This window comes from Vulpes vulpes, chromosome X, assembly GCF_048418805.1.
Source record: "Vulpes vulpes isolate BD-2025 chromosome X, VulVul3, whole genome shotgun sequence".
Classification (NCBI taxonomy): domain Eukaryota; kingdom Metazoa; phylum Chordata; class Mammalia; order Carnivora; family Canidae; genus Vulpes; species Vulpes vulpes.
The window spans coordinates 32,065,835-32,088,633 of record NC_132796.1 but is presented as its reverse complement, the minus strand read 5'-3'; the positions used below and the strand labels follow the sequence as shown (position 1 = coordinate 32,088,633).

General features: G+C 38.0%; 1 protein-coding gene across 2 annotated transcripts in view; it reads right to left on the bottom strand.

Annotated features, from left to right (window-relative positions):
* The window catches only part of PRRG1 (proline rich and Gla domain 1), a 144,124-nt gene that overhangs the window by 44,565 nt on the left and 76,760 nt on the right, over nucleotides 1–22,799 (bottom strand). For both annotated transcript variants that reach the window (XM_026012182.2, XM_072744559.1), the window contains exon 3: nucleotides 11,274–11,434. In XM_026012182.2, the coding sequence (XP_025867967.2) occupies nucleotides 11,274–11,434 (161 nt within the window). The remainder of the gene's footprint in view (nucleotides 1–11,273; nucleotides 11,435–22,799) is intronic.

Sequence of the window (22,799 nt, the reverse complement as noted above, 5' to 3'; positions counted from 1 at the left end):
GATTGATAGCAAAGTTGCAAAGATAGTACAAAACATTCTCCTATACTCCTCAGCCAGTATCCACTAACATTATCAATTTACATTGGAATAGTATATGTGTTAGAAATAGTGAACCAATACTACTAGTCTGTTACTATTAACAACAGATTTGTATTTCACTAGTTTTCTCATTAATGACCTTTTGATCCACATTGCATTTAATCATCATGTCTATGTAGTCTCCTCTGGTCTGTGACAGTTTCTCAGTCTTTTTTATGATGACAGTTTTGAGGACTCATATTTTGTAGAATGTCCCTCAATTTGGATGTCTATGATAATTTTCTCATGATCCCACAGGGGTTATGGTTTTTTGGGGAAAATATCATATAAGTGAAGTCTGTTCTCATCAAATAATATACATGACTTATCACTGATGATGCTAACCTTGATCACATGGTCAAGGTAGTATTCACCAGGTTTCTCCATGGTAAAGTTATTTCCCAGGACTTCCTATACTCTATTCTTTGATCATTAAGTCCAAACCACACAAGAATGGCAGAGAATTAAGCTCTGCCTCCTAGAGAGGGGAATATTTGCATATAGAATTTGGAATTCTTGTGTACTATATATTTTTCTCACCTATTTATTTTTTCATTCATTCATATCATTGTAGGCTCCTATGTATTTACTACATGCTTTGGGTTATAATCTAATACTACATTATTTATTCTGTGACTTAAATTGTTCCCACTTTGACCACTGAGACCTCATTTAGGTTGGCTCCTGTGTCCCTTTGACATGCTACCATACTTGTTTGTTTTTAGCACTTCCTTACTTTTTAGTACTACAGTATGCTCCAATTCATCTTATATTCTCTCTGCTCCAGCCCAGGCCATTTCCCTAAGGAGTCATGGTTTCTTTTACTGTGGAATAGTATTAGAAACCCAGATATGGGTGCTAAGTAGAACTATGCAATTCTGACAAGTTGCCAACTTGATTCTTATGCAATCTAGTAAAGTTTGAGGAAAACTATTTTGAAAAGTCAAGCACAAATAAACTAGAATACATGAAGAAAAGTTCTGAAACTGCTGTTTTAAAGAATTACTTGTATTTTATTCATGTTAGTTCAAAATTCAACGTTCTAACATGCAAAGCACTCTGATGGGCCAAGAGAGAGGAAAAAAAAATAGAAGAGATGAAATAATGATTCCTAAGTAAAGTGACTGTAATTGAACACCTAAAAGCTAGAACAAAATTTATTTACTGAGAGCATTCTCTGTGCCAACCACTAAGCTAGGTGCACAGCCTCAAACCTAATGCTGTAGGTAAAATTTTTACTTTTTAGAAGATACAGAAATTAATGCCTAGAAAGGTAAAATGTTTGCACAAAGCAATATAGTCAGTAGGTGGCAGAGTTGAGACATCAAATCAAGTCCACGTCATTCTCAAGGCAGAGGATTGTGGCAGCGAATTCTGAGGACTACTGCCTATGTGAGATTCTGTGTGTTATGTATGCTGTCTCTATCAGATATCAAATGCCACAATGGAAGGTCAGCATATTCACTGTTTAATGTCCTATGTCTGTTATATAGCAGGTACTCTGTAGATAAATCTGATTAAATGTGACCAAATTTCTACATGGAAGAAATGTAGAATGAGAACTGTGAAGAACAATACATTTTCTTCCACTATTATGTTATAATTAGACTTGTGTTCCAATTAGGTAAAAAATTACTCCCAAAACTCCCACCCCATCTTACTGAAAGAATACTTCTAAATTAACACAAGTCAGATTTGGCAGTGATGAAAATAATGTACCAATAAACTTGAGTGATCAATTTTAATAAACAAAAAGATAGTTAATATGTAGTCTAAGTGTAGAAGCAAATTCCAAAAGTCAGTCATTTTCTTCACTGCCAGAATTAATCAATCATGAATCTCAAAAATGAAACTGTGTTGTTAAGTACTTCTTAACACAGAGCAGATCCTTAACATATAACAAACACTATTCTGAAACAGATCAAGGATCAGAATGCTACTTCTATTACACTTATTAAACCAAAACACTTTGGGCCACTTTATTGTGAATGGTATGGTTTTAATGGTATAAACTAACTCAGATGACAAGGACTTTAAAATTAAATCCACATCTATCAGCTAATTTGTGAGCAAGTGTTAAATCACTACCTCCTATGAAATAAATGTAACTCATAATATTCTAATCCAGTCATTTATTCTTCATTCATTCATCAAGTATTTAAATAATTCCTATTATGTGCCAGTACTGTTTTATATGCTAAGGACCACATCTATGATCAAAACAGAAAAGAAATGCAGTTATCATAGAGCGAACAGTTCTTGAGGGAGAGCAACAATAAAATCAACAGATGTCAGATGATGGTAAGTGCTGGAAAGAAAAATAATTCACTGAAGGGGCAAGAGGTTGTAATTTAAGGTATGATACGTCCTCGCTGAGAAAGTAAACTTGACCTGAGAGTGGTGAGGGAGCTCACACATATATATCTGGAAGAGGAAAGCACAAGTGCCAAAGTCATGAGGCAGGACATGCACTGTGTATGTGTAAAGAGCCAAAGGAAAGCCATAGCAAAGTGAATGAGGGGAGGAGTGTCATAGGAAATGTGGTAAAGAAATAACCACAGCCATAGTGAAGGTGTGCAGTGGAGAGGGATGGGGGCTGCCTGTATAGTGCCTTGTGGGTGACTCAGAGCACTCTGATGTTTACTGAGGAAGATGGAACACCATTACAGAGAAGACACTTTAAAGGATCACTCTAGCCTGCTGTTTTGGGAATCAACTAATGAGGAGGGGGCCAAGAAACCATTCAGATAAGAGAGTGATGATGGCTCGGATGGAAAGTGTAACAAGTAGAGAGAGGTGAAAAGTGGTAAGATTCTGAATATATTTTCATGTTAGAACCAAAACTATCAGCAGATGGAATGTGTATATGAAACAGAGAGTAAAGTCAGGGGTAACAACAAGGTTTGGGGGCTTAGCAAAGAGTGGATGGACAGAGTTATCACTTACTGAAATCAGAAGCCCTGTGGTAGAAGCAGATTTTGGGGGAAGGGACATGAATTTTTTATGTTGGAAGTAAGAATCGCATTGAATTCCAAGAGGAGGGATCCCTGGGTGGCTCAGCTGTTGAGCACCTGCCTTGGGCCCAAGGCAAGGCTTGATCCTGGAGTTCGGGGATGGAGTCCCACGTCGGGCTCCCTGAATGGAGCCTGCTTCTCCCTCTGCCTGTGTCTCTGCCTCTCTCTCTCTCTCTCTCTCTCTCTCTGTGTGTGTGTGTCTCATGAATAAATAAAATCTTAAAAAAAAAAAAAAGAATTCCAAGAGGAGATACTGAGTAAGCAGTTAGTCACACAGTTCTGCAGTTCACGGTAGCCCTTCAGGATATAAATTTGGGAATCATTAGCATTTCAAACCATGACACTAAGAAACCTCACCAAGGGAGTGAGTACAGACATACCAGTCTCAAGATATGAAGTAGTTGCTGAAGCAGGATGAGGGGTGAAGAGTTGTTTTCTTTTTTTTTAAGGTATGTAGACTACTTATAATGAATCTATAGAGAAGGAAGAAAGGTGATTGCTGAAGCTTGCAGAGAACTGCTTGAGCAATTGTTGAAGGGGTTTCATCTTCTATTTGATTCAAAGACTGTTGAAATGCAGCTTCCTATCTCTGTGGGCAGGAAAGGATACAGAGAAGCACTGAGATGCATAAGGGGCAGAGAGGTAAGCATTAAAATCACTGTTCATCTTGAAAGAAAGAAAAGGAATCAGAGGGGTAAGGTAGTAAGATATACAATTAACACATTAAAAAGCAATACCCTGGGATGGCTGAGTGGCTCAGCCATTGAGCATTTGCCTTTGGCTCAGGGCGTGATCCTGGAGTCCCAGGATTAAGTCCCACATTAGGCTTCCTGCATGGTGCCTCCTTCTCCCACTGCCTATGTCTCTGCCTCTCTCTCTCTCTCTCTCTCTCTCTCTGTGTGTGTGTCTCTCTCTCATGAATAAATAAATAAAATCCTAAAAAAAAAAAGAAAGAAAAGCAATAGCCTACTAAACACATATAGGACAATGGATTTATATCAAGAATACATAAACAGCTCTCAAAACTCATTAATGAAGGAAAACAATCCAGTAAGAAAATGAGCAAAAGACATGAAGGAAGATTTTACAAAAGAGAATAAACTGAAAATAAACACATGGGGCAGCCCCGGTGGCGCAGCAGTTTAGTGCCACCTGCAGCCTGGGGTGTGATCCTGGAGACCCAGGATCGAGTCCCACATCGGGCTTCCTGCATGGGGCCTGCTTCTCCCTCTGCCTGTGTCTCTGCCTCTCTCTCGCTCTCTCTGAATGAATAAATAAATAAATCTTAAAAAAAAAAAAAGAAAATAAACACACGAAGAAACGTTCAACATCATTAGCCATTAAAGAAATGGAAATTAAAACCACAATGTGATATCACTATATACCCATCAGAATGACTAAAATAAAATAAAAAAAACACTAACAATACCCAGTACTGGTGAGTATGCAGAAGAACTGGATCACTCAAATATTGCTGGTGGAAATGTAAAATGGTCATTTATACAATGACAAATTAGTTTGTCAGTGTCTTTAAGAGCTACACATATACTTACCATACAACCCAACTGTACTTCTGGGGATTTACCCCAGAGAAATAAAAGCCTATGTCCAAAAAAAAAAAAAACCTGCAAACAAAAATTCACAGCAGTGGGACGCCTGGGTGGCTCAGTGGGTGGCTGTCAGCCTTCAGCCCAGGGCATGATCCCGGAGTCCCAGGAATGAGTCCCACATCAGGCTCTCAGCGTGGAGCCTGCTTTTCCCTCTGCCTATATCTCTGCCTCTCTCTGTGTCTCTCATGAATAAATGAATAAAATCTTAAAAAAAATTCACAGCAGCTTTATAAGTAATAGCCAATACTGCAAATAACCCAGATATCCTTCAATGAATGAATGGTTCAATAAACTATGGTACATCCATACTATGGAATATTACTCAGTAATAAAAAGGAGTGAACTATTGATACATACAACATCTGGGATGAATCTCAAAAGGATTATGCTGAGTATAAAAAGCAAATATCAAAAGGTTCCATATTATATAATTTCATTTATATAACATTCTTGCAATGACAGAATTACAGTGGTGGGAACAGATTAGTGATTAATAAAGGTTAGGCATGGTGGTGGGGGAGGGGGTATGTGACTATTAAGGGAGGATTTTGTGGTAATGAAGTAATTCTGAATTTTAACTGTAATAGTGGTTACAAGAATTTACACAAGTGATAAAATGGCACAAAACTATACATACAGACTGTACCAATGTCAGTTTCCTAGTTTTGATATTGTAGGACACTTCTATGAGACATAACCACTGAAGAAAACTGGGTAAACGCTACAATGGGACCTGTCTATTATCTTTGCAATCTTTGGTGAATCTTTAATTAGCTCAAAATAAAAAGTTTAAAAAAAGAATGCATCTGAAAGTGTAACTTTGACCATGAGCTTTCTTAGAACTCACATCAAAATAAATATGTGGTTCATTAATTTAAAAAAGTCAATAGCTTAGGGCATGAGTGTTCATAGCTTTAGCTGTAACAGCCCCAAATGGAAACCCAAATGTCCATTTACATACAATAACACACTACTCAGCAATAAAAACAAAGGAACTATTGATATGTGCAATATGGATGCATCTGAACATAATTAATGTTGAGTGAAAGAAGTCAATGCATGATTTATAGAAAATGCTAGAAAATTTAAGCTACAGTGACAGAAATCAGATAAATCATTGCCTGGGGAGGTGGTGATTGTGGGGAGATATAGAAAGAGGAATTATGAGGCAAGAAGGAACTTTTGAGAATGATGAATTTGTTTACTAGGATTGCTATGGTTTCACAGGGGTGTGGATATGTTAAAATCTATCAAATTGTACACTTTAAATATGTCAATTGTAACTCAGCAAGGTTTAAAAAGTCAATAGTGCACACATACACAAATAATAACTGGTTAGAATATATCATGGAAAAGAGTACAGCATTTAAAATAGCAACACAGTAATGCTTAGGAACCCACCTAAGAAATGTGCAAAACTTGTATGATGAAAACTATAAAACATTCCTGAAAGATAGAAATGTTGATTTCAACAAAGAGAAAGATCTCTTCTTGGAGAAGGTGATTTAGTATCTTCAAGATGTTAGTTCTCCTTAAGTTACAGACTGAAAGAAATCCCAATAAAAATATTGACAAATTATTTTTTCTGGAGTTAGACAAATTCATACTAATAACTAGCTCTAATTTATACTAAAATACACTGAAAATTCTCAATAATAAAAAAGTATGGTATTGGCATTTGAGAATGATGGACCAATGAATTAGAGTATAAAACCTGGAAATCCGTTAAGTATATATTGTAATGAGCTATATGACAAAGGATAACTAAAATCACTGAAGCAAAGAGGGATTTTATAAGAAATGGTCTTTGGACAACTGAACAGCTATGTAAAAAAATTGTATCCATAACTCACACCATACATTCAAGAATAAACTGTGGATAAGTCAGAGATCTAAAGATATAAAAACTCAAGTATATTATAAGAAACTGGGATTCCTCTAGGACCAGGGTCTAGAGGAAGGTTTTTCACTATGATCAAAAGTTCAGATTCAATAAAATGTGTTTAATTGATGGTTAAAATGAAAATGGGGGAAAAAAAACTGCAGGGGCACCTGGGTGGCTCATTCAGACAGCATCCAACTCTTGATCACAGGGTCAGAATTTCAAACCCCACAGTGGGCATGGAGCCTACTTAACCCCCCCCCCACACACACACACCCTGAATTAAAAAAACCAACAAAGCAGAGGTGGCCAAGTGGCTTAGTGGGGTAAGCGTCTGACTCCTAATTTTGGCTCAGATCACGATTTCAAGGTTGTAAGATTGAGCCCGGAGTCAGGCTCCTTAATAAGATTCTCTCTCCCTCTCCCTCTGTCCCTTGCCTCGCTTTTGTACTCTCTCTCTTTAACTAAAAACATAAAATGATAATGTCAAAAAGACAGAGAAGCCTGTTTGAAGAAACTTCCATTAGCCAAATTTGGGAAAATTTAAGGGATTATAGCTCACTGAATAAAGTAATCTTTGAGTCTGTGCTAAAAGAGAGACAGACAGATAATGGGAAAGTTCCTGCCCATACTGGAATGCCAACCAAAAAATGTATATATGATGGAGTTAGAAATCACCATTAAGCAATTATAATTTAATTGATTTAGTCAAGAATCATCAATAGCATATGTTAAAACTAGTGGGTAATAGTCTGATGAAGAATAAAAGATTAACATAGTTTCAAAGTATCTTTCCACTAAAGTTCTTACCTTTCCATTAAAGGAGAATGATAAAGCAGGATGAAATGCCATTAGCTTCATGAAAAGGATAAAATATCTAAAATTTGTGTTTTTTGAAGAAAGATAACATCAAAAACTAAGCTTTGTTTTTAAAACAAACTGGTTTTAATTAAAAGCTGCAAGGTATAGAGCATTATTTATACTACAATCCTACTGCTATTTAAAAATTATCATGCAAAAAAATTCATAAAAATTAAAATTATGTATGCATTAAAAATAGACCAGAATAATACATACCAAAATCAGGAAACTGATAGTGCTAAAAATTTAAAAGATTTTATTCATTTCATGTTACTATAGTTTCAATATCTTTACAATGAATATATATTAATTTCATAAGATGAGAAATATAAATGTGTAAAATAAATAAGGACTAAGCAGAAACAAGGAATAACAGCTGGAAAGAAACTAAAAGGCCCAAAGTGCTTTGTGACTGCATGATGAGCTTATGGATGATTATTTTTTCATTTTAAAATGTGAGATTTAAGTAAGATTTTTTTTTAAAGATTTTATTTATTTATTCATGAGAGAGAGAGAGAGAGGCAGAGACATAGGCAGAGGGAGAAGCAGGCTCCACGCAGGGAGCCCGATGTGGGACTTGATCCCGGGACTCCAGGATCACACCCTGGGCTGAAGGCATGTGCTAAACCACTGAGACACCCAGGGATCGCCAAGATCTTTAAAAACAAAACAAAACATTAGGGGATCTTGGGTGGTACAGTTGGTTAGGTGTCCAACTCTTGATTTTAGCTCAGGTCAAGATCTCAGAATCATGTGATCTAGCCCTGCATCAGGCTCTGTGCTCTGTCTGCTTGATATTCTCTCCTTTTCCCTCTGCGCATCCCCCTACTCAAGCTCTTTGTGTCTCTAAAATAAATAAATAAATAAATAAATAAATAAATAAATAAATAAATAAATAAATAAATAAATTTAAAAAAATAAAAATCACTTTAAACAAACAATCAAATTTTTAAAATGGGCAGAGAACCTGAAAAGACATTTTGCCAAAGAAGACCTACAGGTGGCCAAGAGACTTGTGAAAAGGTGCTCAACCACTCATCATGAAGGAAATTCAAATCATAACCACAATGAGATAGCACCTCACACCTGTGAGATTGGCTAGTAACAAAAAGACAAGAAATAATGTGTTCACAAGGATGTGGAGAGAAGGTAGCACTGTTGGGGATGTAAACTGGTACAACCACAATGGAAAACAGTATAGATGTTCTTCAAAAAATTAAAAATAGGGGGCTCCTAGGTGGCTCACTCAGTTAAGCATCTGCCGTTGGCTCAGGTCATAGTCACAAGCCCCACATGGGGTTCCCTGCTCAGCAGGGAATCTGCTTCTCTGTCTCCCTCTTCTTCAGACCTCCCCCCTCGTGCTCTCTCTCAGATAAATAAATAAAATTTTTAAAACAAATTAAAAATAAAAATATCATATGATCCATGAATTTCACTTTAGGGTATTTATCTAAAGAACACAAAGACATTAATTTGAAAAGATAAATGTATGCTGATGTTTATAATGCTGTTTACTTCAGCATTATTTACAACAGTCAAGATACGGAAGCAACCTAAATGTCCAATGGTAGGCAAACAGATAAAGATGTGGTACACAGAGAGATACACACACACAGGAATACTACTCAGCTATAAAAAGAATGAGATTTTGTCATTTGCAACAACATGGATGAACCTAGAAGACTGTTAAGCTAAGTGAAATAATAAATGATGCTGAGAAAGACAAATACTACATGATTTCACTTACATGTGGAATCTAAAAAACCAATAGATCCTTAAATACAGATAATAAACTGGAGGTTGCCAGAAGGGAGGTGGGTCAGAGATGGGCAAAATAGATCAAGGGGATTAAGAGGTACAAACCCTCAGTTATAAAATAAATGTTACAATGATGAAAAGTACAGCAAAAAGACTATAGCCAATAATATCATAATAACACTATATGGTGACAGAAGAGGACTACACTCATGGTGGTGACTATTAAGTAATCTATGTAGTTGTCCAATCAATATGTTGCACACCTGAAACTAATATAGTATTGTATGTCATAATTGACATACAATTGAAGTATAATTACTTCAATAAAAATATAAAAAATGATGTTTATAGCTTATCAATTTATACACTGACTTTGCTTTTACTATGAACACTAGACTCCAGCGATGATGCTTCCCTGATCGTCTCTCCTTGAGTTCCTTCCTCTTTTCTAACCTAACAAAAAAGTTCAATACCCCTTTCTCTGGGGCACCTGGGTGGCTCAGTGGGTTAAGCATCCAACTTGTGATTTCGGCTCATGTCAAGATCTCATGGGTTTTAGGATTGAGCCCAGGGTCAGGGTCATGCTCATGGGGAGTCTGCTTGAGATTTTCTCTCTCTCTCTTTCTCTGCCCCTCCCCCCACTCACTCTTGTGAGTTCTCTCTAAAATAAACAAACAAACAAACAAACAAACCCCTTTCTTTAAAACTTCTGGGGCCATCTGGGTGGCTCAGTCAGTTGAGCATCTGCCTTCAGCTCAGGTCATGATCACAGAGTCCTGGGATTGAGCTCTGCATAGGGCTCCCTCCTCAGGGGGGAGCCCACTTCTCCCTCACCCTTTCCCCCTGTTCGTGCTCGCTCTCCCTCCCTCACTCTCTCAAATAAGTGAATAAAATCTTTAAAAAAAAAAAAAAAACAAAACTTCCGTAACACAAGCACCTGGATAGCTCAGTCGGTTAAATGTCCAACATTTGGTTTTGGCTCAGATTATGATCTTGAGATCCTGGGATTAAGCCTTCCATTGGGCTCTGTGCTCAGCAGGTAGTTTGCTTGAGATTCTCTTTCCCCTTCTGCCCTTCTCCCCTGCTCGTGTGCATGCTCTCTCTAAATAAAATCTTTAATTTTTAATTATTTATTTATTTATTTATTTATTTATTTATTTATGATAGTCACAGAGAGAGAGAGAGAGAGAGAGAGAGAGGCAGAGACACAGGCAGAGGGAGAGGCAGGCTCCATGCACCGGAAGCCCGATGTGGGACTCGATCCCGCGTCTCCAGGATCGCGCCCTGGGCCAAAGGCAGGTGCCAAACCGCTGCGCCACCCAGGGATCCCCTAAATAAAATCTTTAAAAAAAAAACTTCTATATCTGTTGTTTCTGAGACATACCTAATATCACTCTTTAGCACATCTGACATCACTTGTTTAGCAACTAGTGTTATTTTCATGGTCAGTGCCCAAGAATGGATCTTTATATAATGGCTATGTCGGGTATTGTCATTTCCAACTCCAGAGCAGTTCCACAGAATTTAGACCACTGCCTTTGGCTTGCCCACCCCTGTGCTGTCCTTGAATAGCATGCCATCTACAGTAAAGAGAGGTAAGGAAGAGTATTCTTAGAGTGGGGAGAGGAGTTCAAAGATAGATAGTTTTTTTTTTTTTTTTTTGTACAAGAAGTCAAAGATTTTAAAACAGTGTCAATATCTCTTCCGTTCCTCCACACTTCCTCACTGATTAGGCAAAGTGAGGTGATGATATTGGTAACTTTCCCCATCAGAGCTTCATGTGAAACAAGCACTTCCCCCTTGCTAGGATGATCAATCTCCGCTCAGCAGAGTCCTGTGGGAACAGGGCCCTCAAAGCCGGACCCACACAGACCCACACACGGGGAAGCGAACCTGGCTCTCCTAGCCAAGTGTATTCTTAGATGCCGTTTGCAGAGTTCCTCACAAAGGTAATTTGTAATCAATTTGTAACTGAGAGTGATGCACACAATTTGGGAATGCAGACTGCAAACGTACATCCAAAGGTAGGCAAAACTGTGAACGTTTCTTACAAATTGCCAATACACTTACAGTTTTCTCAGTATTTTCAAAAGCTTCTCTTGCTTCTTCAAACGTGCAGATTTCTTCTTTGCATTCACGATCAATGTTGCCCTGTCTTATTTCTTCAAAAAGTCCATTAGCTCTTGGGTAGCGTTTCAATACTGAATTGGCTTTTTCTCCTGTGAGGAAAACTAAGAAGAGAGAAAATCAAAAGCATAAAATTATCATTTGAAAAACATGTGGAAGCTTCGCATACAAGGTGGAAACTGCTAGGTGCTCTTTAGAAAACACAACCAGCATCCTAAACCTCTTCCCCTGAGTCAGCAACGAAAGTAGGAAAGTACGTTTAGCTCCAAATCGCCACCTCTGCTGTCTTCCTCCTCCTGTGAGCATGCCCTTTGAGCAGCACTTGCTCTGGGTAGGGACAGTGACATAATTCACAGTTAGATTCAGACTTTAGCACATTCCTGCCAGCCATTGGTATTTAAATATAGTAATAGTGATTCCACTACTTATACTCTTTGTTGTAAGTGGATGGCCCCAGGCATTCTGCTGTTGGGCACTGGCAACCAAGTCAAAATCCAGTCTCCAGACCACCAGTCTTTGTTCCCCTAAATAAAAATAAATAAACCTAGTAATATAGACCCAGAGAACCCTTACTTATATGAAAAGAAGAGCTGAAAAAAAAAAAAAAAAAAAAAAAGAAGAGCTGGCAAAACAGTATCAAGAAGTTAAGATGAATTTGGCCATAATTCATTCCTAGGAACACTAATAATTTTGCTCTAAATATACTTAAACATTGTGATATTTAAATATATCAAACCAGTTTCACAGTCCTCCAGAAAGTTCTTCCACGACTTATAGAGGTATTTCATATAAATACTCAAAATGCACATTTATGATATCCAGTAAAATAAATGAGGCACTAGTTATAGGGCACAGTCAAGAGAAATTATTTTTAATTTTACATATTCATTTTAAATTATTTAATTTTTTTAAAGTGTCATTCATATTTCTTTGTATATGTAAATATGCTACAAGATTTTAATCTCTGTTAATGCAAAAAAATCATAAGTTTCTAATCTTATTGACTTCTAACATAAGAAAGGGCACATTACAGATCTTTTTAAAATGTTAAAGTCTGGGATCCCTGGGTGGCGCAGCGGTTTGGCGCCTGCCTTTGGCCCAGGGCGCGATCCTGGAGACCCGGGATCGAATCCCACGTCGGGCTCCCGGTGCATGGAGCCTGCTTCTCCCTCTGCCTGTGTCTCTGCCTCTCTCTCTCTGTATGACTATCAAAAATAAATAATTAAAAATAAAATAAAATGTTAAAGTCTACATTTTACAAAGAATATTTTAAAGTAAATGAAAAACAGTAAGTGTTCTTTTAAAAAATGGTAACAGTAGCAATGAATTTGTTACCTCATTATAGAAATGCGTATTTCATTTCACAGAAGATATGGATTCATTACTTAGGATCCTTTAAAGTATCCATATTGGGGCAGCCCCGGTGGCGCAGCGGTTTAGCGCCGCCTGCAGCCCAGGGTGTGATCCTGGAGTCCCGGGATCAAGGCTCCTTGTGTGGAGACTGTTTATCCCTCTGCCTGTGTCTCTGCCTCTCTCTCTCTCTGTGTGTGTGTCTCTTATGAATGAATAAGTAAAATCTTTAAAAAAAAAAATAAAAAAAAAAATAAAAATGAAGTATCCATATCGATACCAGCTGGATGACACCTACACTATGTTAAAAACTATAGCAGGCCTTTCATAAGTTTCCTTCCTTCTATACCTCAGAAGGATAACCATTTATAAAAATTAATTACAGAAAAAAATTAGTTACAGAGTCAAAGAATATCATTAAAAGAAATTGTAAAGAATAAAAATTGTGGCAAGTGCTAAAAAACAAACAAAAAGGGTACTGCTGAGTTGGAGAAAAACCGTGAAATTTGCTAGTAGTACTTCTCACAGCTGTACCCTCAGAATCCCCTGGAGGGCTTATAATCACTGAGATTACTGGGCTCAGCTCCCAGAGTTTCTGATTCCATAGATCTGAGGTGGAGTAAAAAAATGCATTTCTAATAAGTTCCCGGGTAATGCTGGTGCTGCTGGTCTTGGTCTAACTACCACAGTTTGAGAAGCACTACCTAAATGTGAGCTCCTTAGAAAACTAGTTCTGAAGGAGTTCATGGAATGTTGGCATTAACAAATGTAACAAGATCTTTTACTGCAGGACTTTTTAGGGACCTTAACGTATATTTATCTACATCTGCATACCTCCAGAAAAGAAATAGGTCACATACATTTATCATACTTATTTGATTAGGAAGCCCTTTATCAAAGGACATTTCACTGAATTAACAACTTCCTAGTCATTGGTCTTATTTATGGCCTCTGAAAGGACATACATGAAGACAGTAACTCATTTGCCCAAAGGCTTCTTTTTTCCAGGCTAAGCATGTCTAGTTTCTTCAACTGTTGGCCCTGTAAAATGGATAGGAGTCTCTGCACCATTTTTATCTCATAAAATACAGTGTCCTACACTCAGTCCAATATGCTATGTGTGGTCTGACAAGTATAAAACTGCTTGTGACTATCTGCTTCCTTGTTTTTAAACACAATAGAGATATTAATACAGTCTAATATATCCCTAGATTTGGGGACAGTTTTCTTGAAAACAAACCAAACAATCAACAACAACGTATCTTAAGATTTTAAGAGAAGGGCGCTGGTGTGCCTCAGTTGGTTATGTGTCTGCCTTTGGCTCAGATCATGATCCCAGCATCCTGGGATCAAGCCCCAGATAGGGCTCCCTGTTCAGCAAGGGGTCTGCTTCTCTCTCCCCCTGTGTTTGCACTCTCGCATTTTGTCTCAGATAAATAAAATCTTAAAAAAAAAAAAGGTTTTGAGAGAAAAAACTAAATTCTCAGAAAAAAATTTCTTATATGCTATCTAACATGGAAAAGGGGGTCAAGGAAAACAGCTCTTATAACCAGAAAGCTGGCTAATTCAGAAAGTTAAGTAACTCTAAGGTAAAGTATAGCAGGACACAACTCCTCTAATCCTAGCCTAATCAAATTACCAAGAGCATTCCACAAACACATTTGTATTTCTTGTACTGGGAAGCAAAGTAATATAATACTGAGAACTCTAGGTAGAAATAGGCTTGCAAGTAGATTTTATCCTGTTTGCCAAACAAATCTGGTCAATTAGAAGATACCACTCAGAGAGTTAAGATGGTGGAGTACCAGGGTGACCCTGAGCTTGCCTCGTTCCTTGAAGATAGCTAGAATCAGTATCAAATCCTTTTGAACAGCCAGGAAATTGATCTGAGGATTAAGAAAACAATCTGCACAACTGGAGGAAGAGAACATGGCAGATGCAAGGTAGAGAGAAAAGCCGTGGTGCTTCAGAGTAGAGGGAGCCCTTTTCCTGGAGTCAAGTTAGGGAGAGAGGGAGAGAGATGAATGTGTAGGAATCCTACAAGACATCATGGTGTGGGGATCCATGGGTCACACTGAGGGAGAACACTCCCCTTCCTGGAGTACATTTGGAAGTGTATATTGCCTCTCCAAGAACAAAGGGCCCAATGGGCACAATTGAGCGGCCATTAAACAGCAAGGGACAGAGGTGTGCAAAGAGGGAATACACTGTATAGGGCCTGGTGCTTCAGGAAGTGTTTCTAGTGTATGCTCTGTGCACTCTCCTCTTGTGTTTTGGCTGCTATTTCCCACAGGCCAGTCCTCTGCAGAGTTCCTCCTTGCTTGCAGTGGGGAGTGTTTGGACCATTAACTAGGTATGCTTTGATTTGTTTAAGATAAGCCTGATTTTAAAAAAAGAAGAAGGCTGATCCAAGAAAAGAGAAAAGGAGCAGGAAATATAACAAGCTTTTATAACATGCAAGACAGAAATCGAGACATAATGACAAGATGGAAGAAATCTCCCCAAAAGAAAGATCAAAAAGAAATCACAGGCAGGGATTTGCCCCAAACAGATATGAGCAATGTGTCTGAACAAGAATTTAGAACAAGTCATAAAAATACTAGCTGGGGGGAATGCCTGGGTGGCTCAGTGGCTGAGCATCTGCCTTTGGCTCAGGGTGTGATCCCAGGTCCGGGGATCATGTCCTGCATTGGGCTCCCTGAGAGGAGCCTGCTACTCTCTCTGCCTATGTCTCTGCCTCTCTCTCTGTGTCTCTCATGAATAAATAAATAAAATCTTTAAAAGAAAAATACTAGCTGGGGATGCCCAAGTGGCTCAGTGGTTGCGTGTCTGCCTTCGGCCCAGTGCATGATCCCGGGTCCTAGGATAGAGTCCCATATCGGGCTCCCTGTGAGGAGCCTGCTTCTCCCTCTATGTCTCTGCTTTTATGTGTCTCTCATGAATAAATAAATAAAATCTTTAAGAAAAAAAAAGAAGAATACTAGCTGGGCTTGGAGGAGCCCAATCTGCCACTGCTGCCACCACAGTTGGTACCGCTGTGACTGCTAGAGAGGGGCACGTCTTCAACTCATGCCAAGAAAGAGAAGGTGGCCACCAAATCATGCCCCTCATGTGCCAACAGCTTCCTATTGCACATTAAATCTTGTCCCTGTGGTTATGTATTAGAAGGAAACTTTTAAAAGTAAAACACTCAGAGAAATCACCAACTTTTACAGAAGTGAACAATACCATATCTTTGAAAGCTTTGCGAATATTGTTTTTATATGAATTTAAACTAGGGCACAGTGCAGCCACAGCAAGTAGAAACATCAGTTCTGTCTTCAGAGAAGGTGCTGTTAGTGAAAGGACTATATGGTGAGGGTTTGAAAAATTTTGTTCTGGGAATCTTAAGTCTGAAAAATGAGCCTTGAGGGAGACCCAAATCTGGGGATAAGGATCAGTTGAGAGCCATGGTAGAAGATAACCTCAAAACAGCAATCTGAGGTCTTGAAGCACACTTAGGAATTTCTGCTACAATAATTTCTCAACACCTAGCTACAACAGGAAAGGTAAAAAAAAGTTGGGCAAGTAGGTAACATACCAACTGACAGATGATCACGAAAGGAGATGATTAGAGATGTGCTCATACCTTAAGATTTGAAAGAGCAGAGACCTATTTTGGAGAGGATCATAAGCTTTGACAAAAAAATGAAAGTGGTCTTGCACAATGGTTGGATGTTGACGAAGTTCCCAAACGTGTTAAAACCATCACTGCAACCAAAAAGAAGGTTCTGGTACCTATATGAGGTGCTTTGTAAAGAGAGTATTTCATTACTTTTAACTCAGGCAAAACTATCTTATCATCAAGAAGTTCAAATTATGTATCAAAAATGGATCTAAAAGCACTCTGCATCGGTTAGCAGACATAGATGGACCTATACTTTTCCATGACAACATCTGAACACCATAGGTGGTGAAATCCCAGACCACCATAGGGAATAAATGAATTGGGCCAAGAACTTTTGTCATATCCATCACACTCACCTGACCTTTTGTCAACAGATTACCACCTCTTTCATCATTCAGAACTCTAAGAAACAGAACATTCTCTAATAGAGAACAGTAACTGAAGGATCTGAATAAATTTTAACAATGCTGAATTGGGCAGCCCAGGTGGCTCAGCAGTTTAGCGCCACCTTTGGCCCAGGGCCTGATCCTGGAGACCCAGGATCGAGTCCCACGTCAGGCTCCCTGCGTAGGGCCTCCTTCTCCCTCTGCCTGTGTCTCTGCCTCTCTCTCTCTCTCCTCCCCCACCCCCGTCTCTCTCATGTATGAATAAATAAAATCTTTTTTAAAAATGCTGAATATTATAAGTCTATAATAATTGGGGAAATTTATCATTTGGGGAAAGCAGTTAATGCTAACAGTGCCTATTTTGGTTGAGTAAAGCTTTTTTTCCTGAAAAACAAAAATAAATAAATAAAAATAAAAATATAATTTTTAAAAAAAGAGTACTAGCTGGACTTGAAGAAGCATAGAAGATAACAGAGAAACTCTTGATGCATAGAGAAAAGGCCTAAAACCTAGTCAGGCCAAAATAAAAAATGCTGTAACTGAGATGCAAAACTAACTGGATGTAATCACAATGAGGATGGAAGAAGCAGAGGAATAAATAGATGATACAGAAGATACAGTTATGGAAAATAATGAAGCTGAAAAGAAGAGGGAAAGAAAACTATTAGATCACAAATACAGACAAGGAACTCAACGATTCTACAAATCACAACAATATCCATATCATACAAGTTCCAGAAAAAGAAGAGGAGAAGGGGGCAGAAGGTTTATTTGAACAAATTATAGCTGAGAACTTCCCTAAACAGGAGAAGGAAACAGGCACTCAAGTCCAAAAGGCACAGAGAACTCCTCTCAAAATCAATAAAAATAGGTCAACACCAAGACATATCATAGTGAAACTTGAAAAATAAACAAAATTAAAGAGAGAATTCCAAAAGCAGCTAGGGACAAAAGGTCCTTAACATACAGGGGTAGACACACAAAGTTAATAGCAGACCAGAAACTTGGCAGGCCAAAAAACAGTAGTATGATATATATAATAGGCTGAATGGGGAAAACATGCAGCCAAAAATACTAGAGCCAACAAGGCTGTCATTCAGAAAAGGAGAGAAAGGGATGCCTGAGTGGCTCAGTGGTTGAGTCCTGGGTCCTGGGATCAAGTCCCACATCAGGCTCCCAGCTCCCCTGAGGGAGCCTGCTTCTCCCTCTGCCTATGTCTCAGCCTCCCTGTGTCTCTCATGAATAAATAAAATCTTAAAAAAAAAAAAAAAAAGGAGAGAAAGCGTTTCCAAAACAAGCAAAAACCGAAGGAGTTTGTGAACACTAAACCAGCTCTGCAAGAAACATTTAAAGGGGACATTTTGAGTGGGACAGAGAGACCAAAAGAAACAAAGACTACCAAGGAACTATCAATAGAAACAGTGGCTTTGCAGGTAATACAGTGGCATTAAATTCAAATTTATCAATAATTATTCTGGATGTAAAGGGATTTCAATCTTCCAGTCAAGAGACATAGGACATGAGAATGAATAAAAAAAAAAAAAAAAGACCCATAGATACACTGCTTACAAGAGATTCATTTTAGAACCAAAGACACCTCTAGATTGAAAGTAAGGGGGTGGAGAACCATCTATCATGCTAATGGACATCAAAAGGAAGCTGGAGTAGCTAGCCATCCTTTTATCAAACTAGATTTTTTAAAATTCCATTGTATGGATACACCACTTTTTTTTAAAATTTATTTATTCACGAGAGACAGAGAGAGAGGCAGAGACACAGGCAGAGGAAGAAGCAGGCACCACGCAAGGAACCCAACGTGGGACTCGATCCCGGATCCCAAGATCACGCCCCGAGCCAAAGGCAGATGCTCAACCACTGAGCCACTCAGGTGTCCAGACAAACTAGATTTTAAACCAAAGACTGTAATAAGAGATGAAGAAGGGCACTATATCATAATAAAGAGGTCTATCCAACAAGAAGATCTAACAATTATAAGTATTTATGCCTCCAACTTGGGAGCAGCCAAATATATAAATCATTAATAGCAAAAGTAAAGAAACTCATTGATAATAATATAATAATAGTAGGGGACTTTAACACGTTACTCAAAGCAAAGGGCAGATCATCTAAACAGCAGATCAACAAGGAAACAAGGTCTTTGAATGACACATTGAACCCGATGGATTTCACAGATATATGCAGAGCATTTGATCCTAAAGCAGCAGAATACACATTCTTTTTGAGTACACATGGAACATTCTCCAGAACAGATCACATACTAGGTCACAAATCAGGCCTCAACCAGTACAAAAAGACTGAGATCATACCAGACATATTTTCAGACCACAATGCTATGAAACCTGAAGTCAAACAGAAGAAAAAATGTGGAAAGACCACAAATACCTGGAGGTCAAAGTACATTCTACTAAAAAAATGAATGTGTTAAGCAGGAAATTAAAGAATAAATAAATAAATACATGGAAGCAAATGAAAATAAAAACATGATAATCCAAAACCTTTAGGATGCAGCAAAGGTAATAGGTATAGTATAAGAGGAAGTATATAGCAAGCAATCTAAGCCTACCTCGACAAGCAAGAAGAGTCTCAAATACACAACCTTTCACGTAAAGATGGACAAAGAACAGCAAATAAAGCCCAAAACCAGCAGGAAAAGGGAAATAATAAAGATCAGAGAAAAAATCAGTGATACAGGGAAAAAAAAAACAGAACAGATTAGTGAAACTAAGAGCTGGTTCTTCAAACTAATAAAATTGATGAACTCCTAGCCAGACTTATCAAAATGAAGAGAGAAAGAACTGAAATAATAAAATCATGAAAGAGGAGAGATCACAACCAACACCGAAGAAATACAAACAAGTGTAAGAGATTATTATGAGCAATTATATGCCAACAAATGGGGCAGGCTGGAAGAAATGGGTAAATTCCTAGAAATATATAAACTGCCAAAACTGAAACAGGAAGAAATAGAAAATCTGAACAGACCCATAACCAGCAAGGAAATTGAATCAGTAATTTAAAACCTCCCAACAAACAAGAGTCCAGGGCTGGGTGGCTTCCCAGAGGAATTCTACCAAACATTTAAAGAAGAATTAATACTCATTCTTCTGAAGCTGTTCCAAAAAATAGAAATGGGAGGAAAACTTTCAAACTCATTCTATGAGGCCAGCATTACTATGAATCCAAAACCAGACAAAGACCCTACTGAAAAGGAGAATTATAGACCAATATCCCTGATAAACATGGATATAAAAATTCTTAACAAGATACTTAGCTAATCAAATCCAACAGTACATTAAAAAGATTATTCACCATGATCAAGTGAGATTTACTCCTGGGCTGCAAGGGCGGTTCAACATTTGCAAATCAATCAATGTGATATACCACATTAATAAAAGAAAGAGTAAGAACCATATGATCCTTTCAATAGATGCAGAAAAAGCATTTGACAAAATACAGCATCCTTTCTTGATAAAAGCCCTCAAGAAAGTAGAGATAGAAGGGACATACCTCAACATCATAAAGGCCATATATGAAAGACCCACAACTAAATATCTTCAGTGGGGAAAAACTGAGAGCTTTTCTCCTACGATCAGGAACACAACAAGAATGTACATTTTCACCACTGTTGTTCAACATAGTAAGAGAAGTCCTAACCTTAATGATTAGACAACAAACAGAAATAAAAGGCATCCAAAATGGCAAGGAAGAGTCAAAATTTCACTCTTCACAAAAGATACAATATTCTATGTAGAAAACCCCGAAGACTCTTCCAAAAAATTACTAGAACTGATGCATGAACTCAGCAATGTCACAGGATATAACATCAACATACAGAGATCTTTTGCATTTCTATTCACCAATAGGGAAGCAGCAGAAAGAGAAATCAAAGAGACCTAGGAGTAAACCTAACCAAAAAGGTAAAAAAGGTAAAAAGGATGAAAACTATGGAACATTTACTAAAGAAATTAAAGAAGACACAAGAAATGGAAAAATATTCCATGCTCCTGGATTGGAAGAATAAATATTGTTATAACTGTCTATACTACCTTGGGATGCCTGGGTGGCTCAGCGGTTGGGCGTCTGCCTTTGGCTCAGGGCGTGATCTTAGAGTCCTGGGATGAGTCCCACATCGGGCTTCCTGCGTGGAGCTTGCTTCTCCCTCTGCCTATGTCTCTGCCTCTCTTTCTCTCTCTGTCTCTCATGAATGAAAAAGTAAAATCGTTTAAAAAAAATGTCTATACTATCCAAAGCAATCTACACGTTTAACTCAATCCCTATAAAAATAAGACCAGCATTTCTCACAAAGCTAGAACAAATAATCCTAAAATTTGTATGGAACCAGAAAAGACCCTGAATAGCCAAAGGAATGTTGAAAAGCAAAGCAGGAGGCGTCACAATCCTGGACTTCAAGCTATATTACAAGGCTGTAATCATCAAAAGAACATGGTACTGGCACAAAAACAGACATATAAATCAATGCAACAGAATAGAGAACCCAGAAATGGACCCTCAACTCTATGGTCAACTAATCTTTCACAAAGCAGAAAAGAATATTCAACAGAAAAAAAGACAGTTTCTTCAACAAATGGCGTTAGAGAAACTGGATAGCCACATGCAGAAGAATGAAACTGGACTGATTTCTAACACCATACACAAAGATAAATTCAAAATGGATGAAAGACCTAAATGTATGACAGGAAACCATCAAAATCTTAGAGGAGAACACAGGCAGCAACCTCTCTAATCTCTGCTGCAGCAACTTCTTGCTAGACACGTCTTCAAAGGAAGGGAAACAAAAGCAAAAATGAACTATTAGGACTTCATCAAGATAAAAAGCTTTTGTACAGCAAAGGAAGCAGTTGACAAAACTAAAAGACAACCTACAGGATGGGAGAAGATATTTGCAATGTCTTATGAAATAAAGTGCTAGTATCCAAAATCTAGAGAGAGCTTATCAAACTCAACACCCAAAAACAACAAATCCAGTCAAGAAATAGAAGACATGAACAGACATTTCTCCAACAAAACCATACAAATGGCCAACAGTCACATGAAAAAATGTTAAACATCACTTGGCATCAGGAAAACACAAATCAAAACCACAATGACATACCACCTCACACCAGTCAGAATGCCTAAAATTAACAACTCAGGAAAGGACAGATGCTGGTGAGAATGTGGAGAAAGGGAACCCTCTTACACTGTTGGTGGGAATGCAAACTGGTACAACTGCTCTGGAAAATGGTAGAAGTTCCTCAAAAATTTAAGTATGGAGCTACCCTATGATCCTGCAATAGCACAGCTCAGTATTTATCCAAAGGATACAAACATAGTGATTCAAAGGGGCACATAAACTCCAATGTTTATAGTAGCAATGCCCACAATAGCCAAACTATGAAAGAGCCCAGATAATCCATCAACAGATGAATGCATAAAGAAGAGGTGGGGTATGTGTGTGTGTATTGATATTGGAATATTACTCAGCCATCCAAGAGTGAAATCTTGCTATTTACAATGATGTGGATGGAACTAGAGGGTATTATGCTAAATGAAATACGTCAGAGAAAGACAAATACCATATGATTTCACTCACATGTGGAATTTAAGAAAGAAAATAGATGAACATAACGGAAAAGAAGGAAAATGAAATTAAGATAAAAAGAGAGGGTGGCAAACCATAAGAGACTCTTAACTACAAAGAACAAACTGAGGGATGCTGGAGGGAAAAGGGTTGGGGGATAAGGTAACTGGGTGATGGGCATTGAGGAGAGCATTTGTTGGGATGACTGGGTGTTATATGTAGTTGACGAATCACTAAATCCTACTCATGGAACCAATACTACACTATATGTTAACTAACTTGAATTTAGGTTATAAACAAACTAACAAATAACTAACTAATTTTAAAAAGTGAAAGAAGATACCACCCAGAGTAAGAATCTGACCAGCAGGAAAGATATAGATAGTTATGTCTGTCATATATTAGGGAACAGCAAGTTGTGGCAGGTCCTCATCAAAGCAATTTGGAAATCTAATGGATGATAC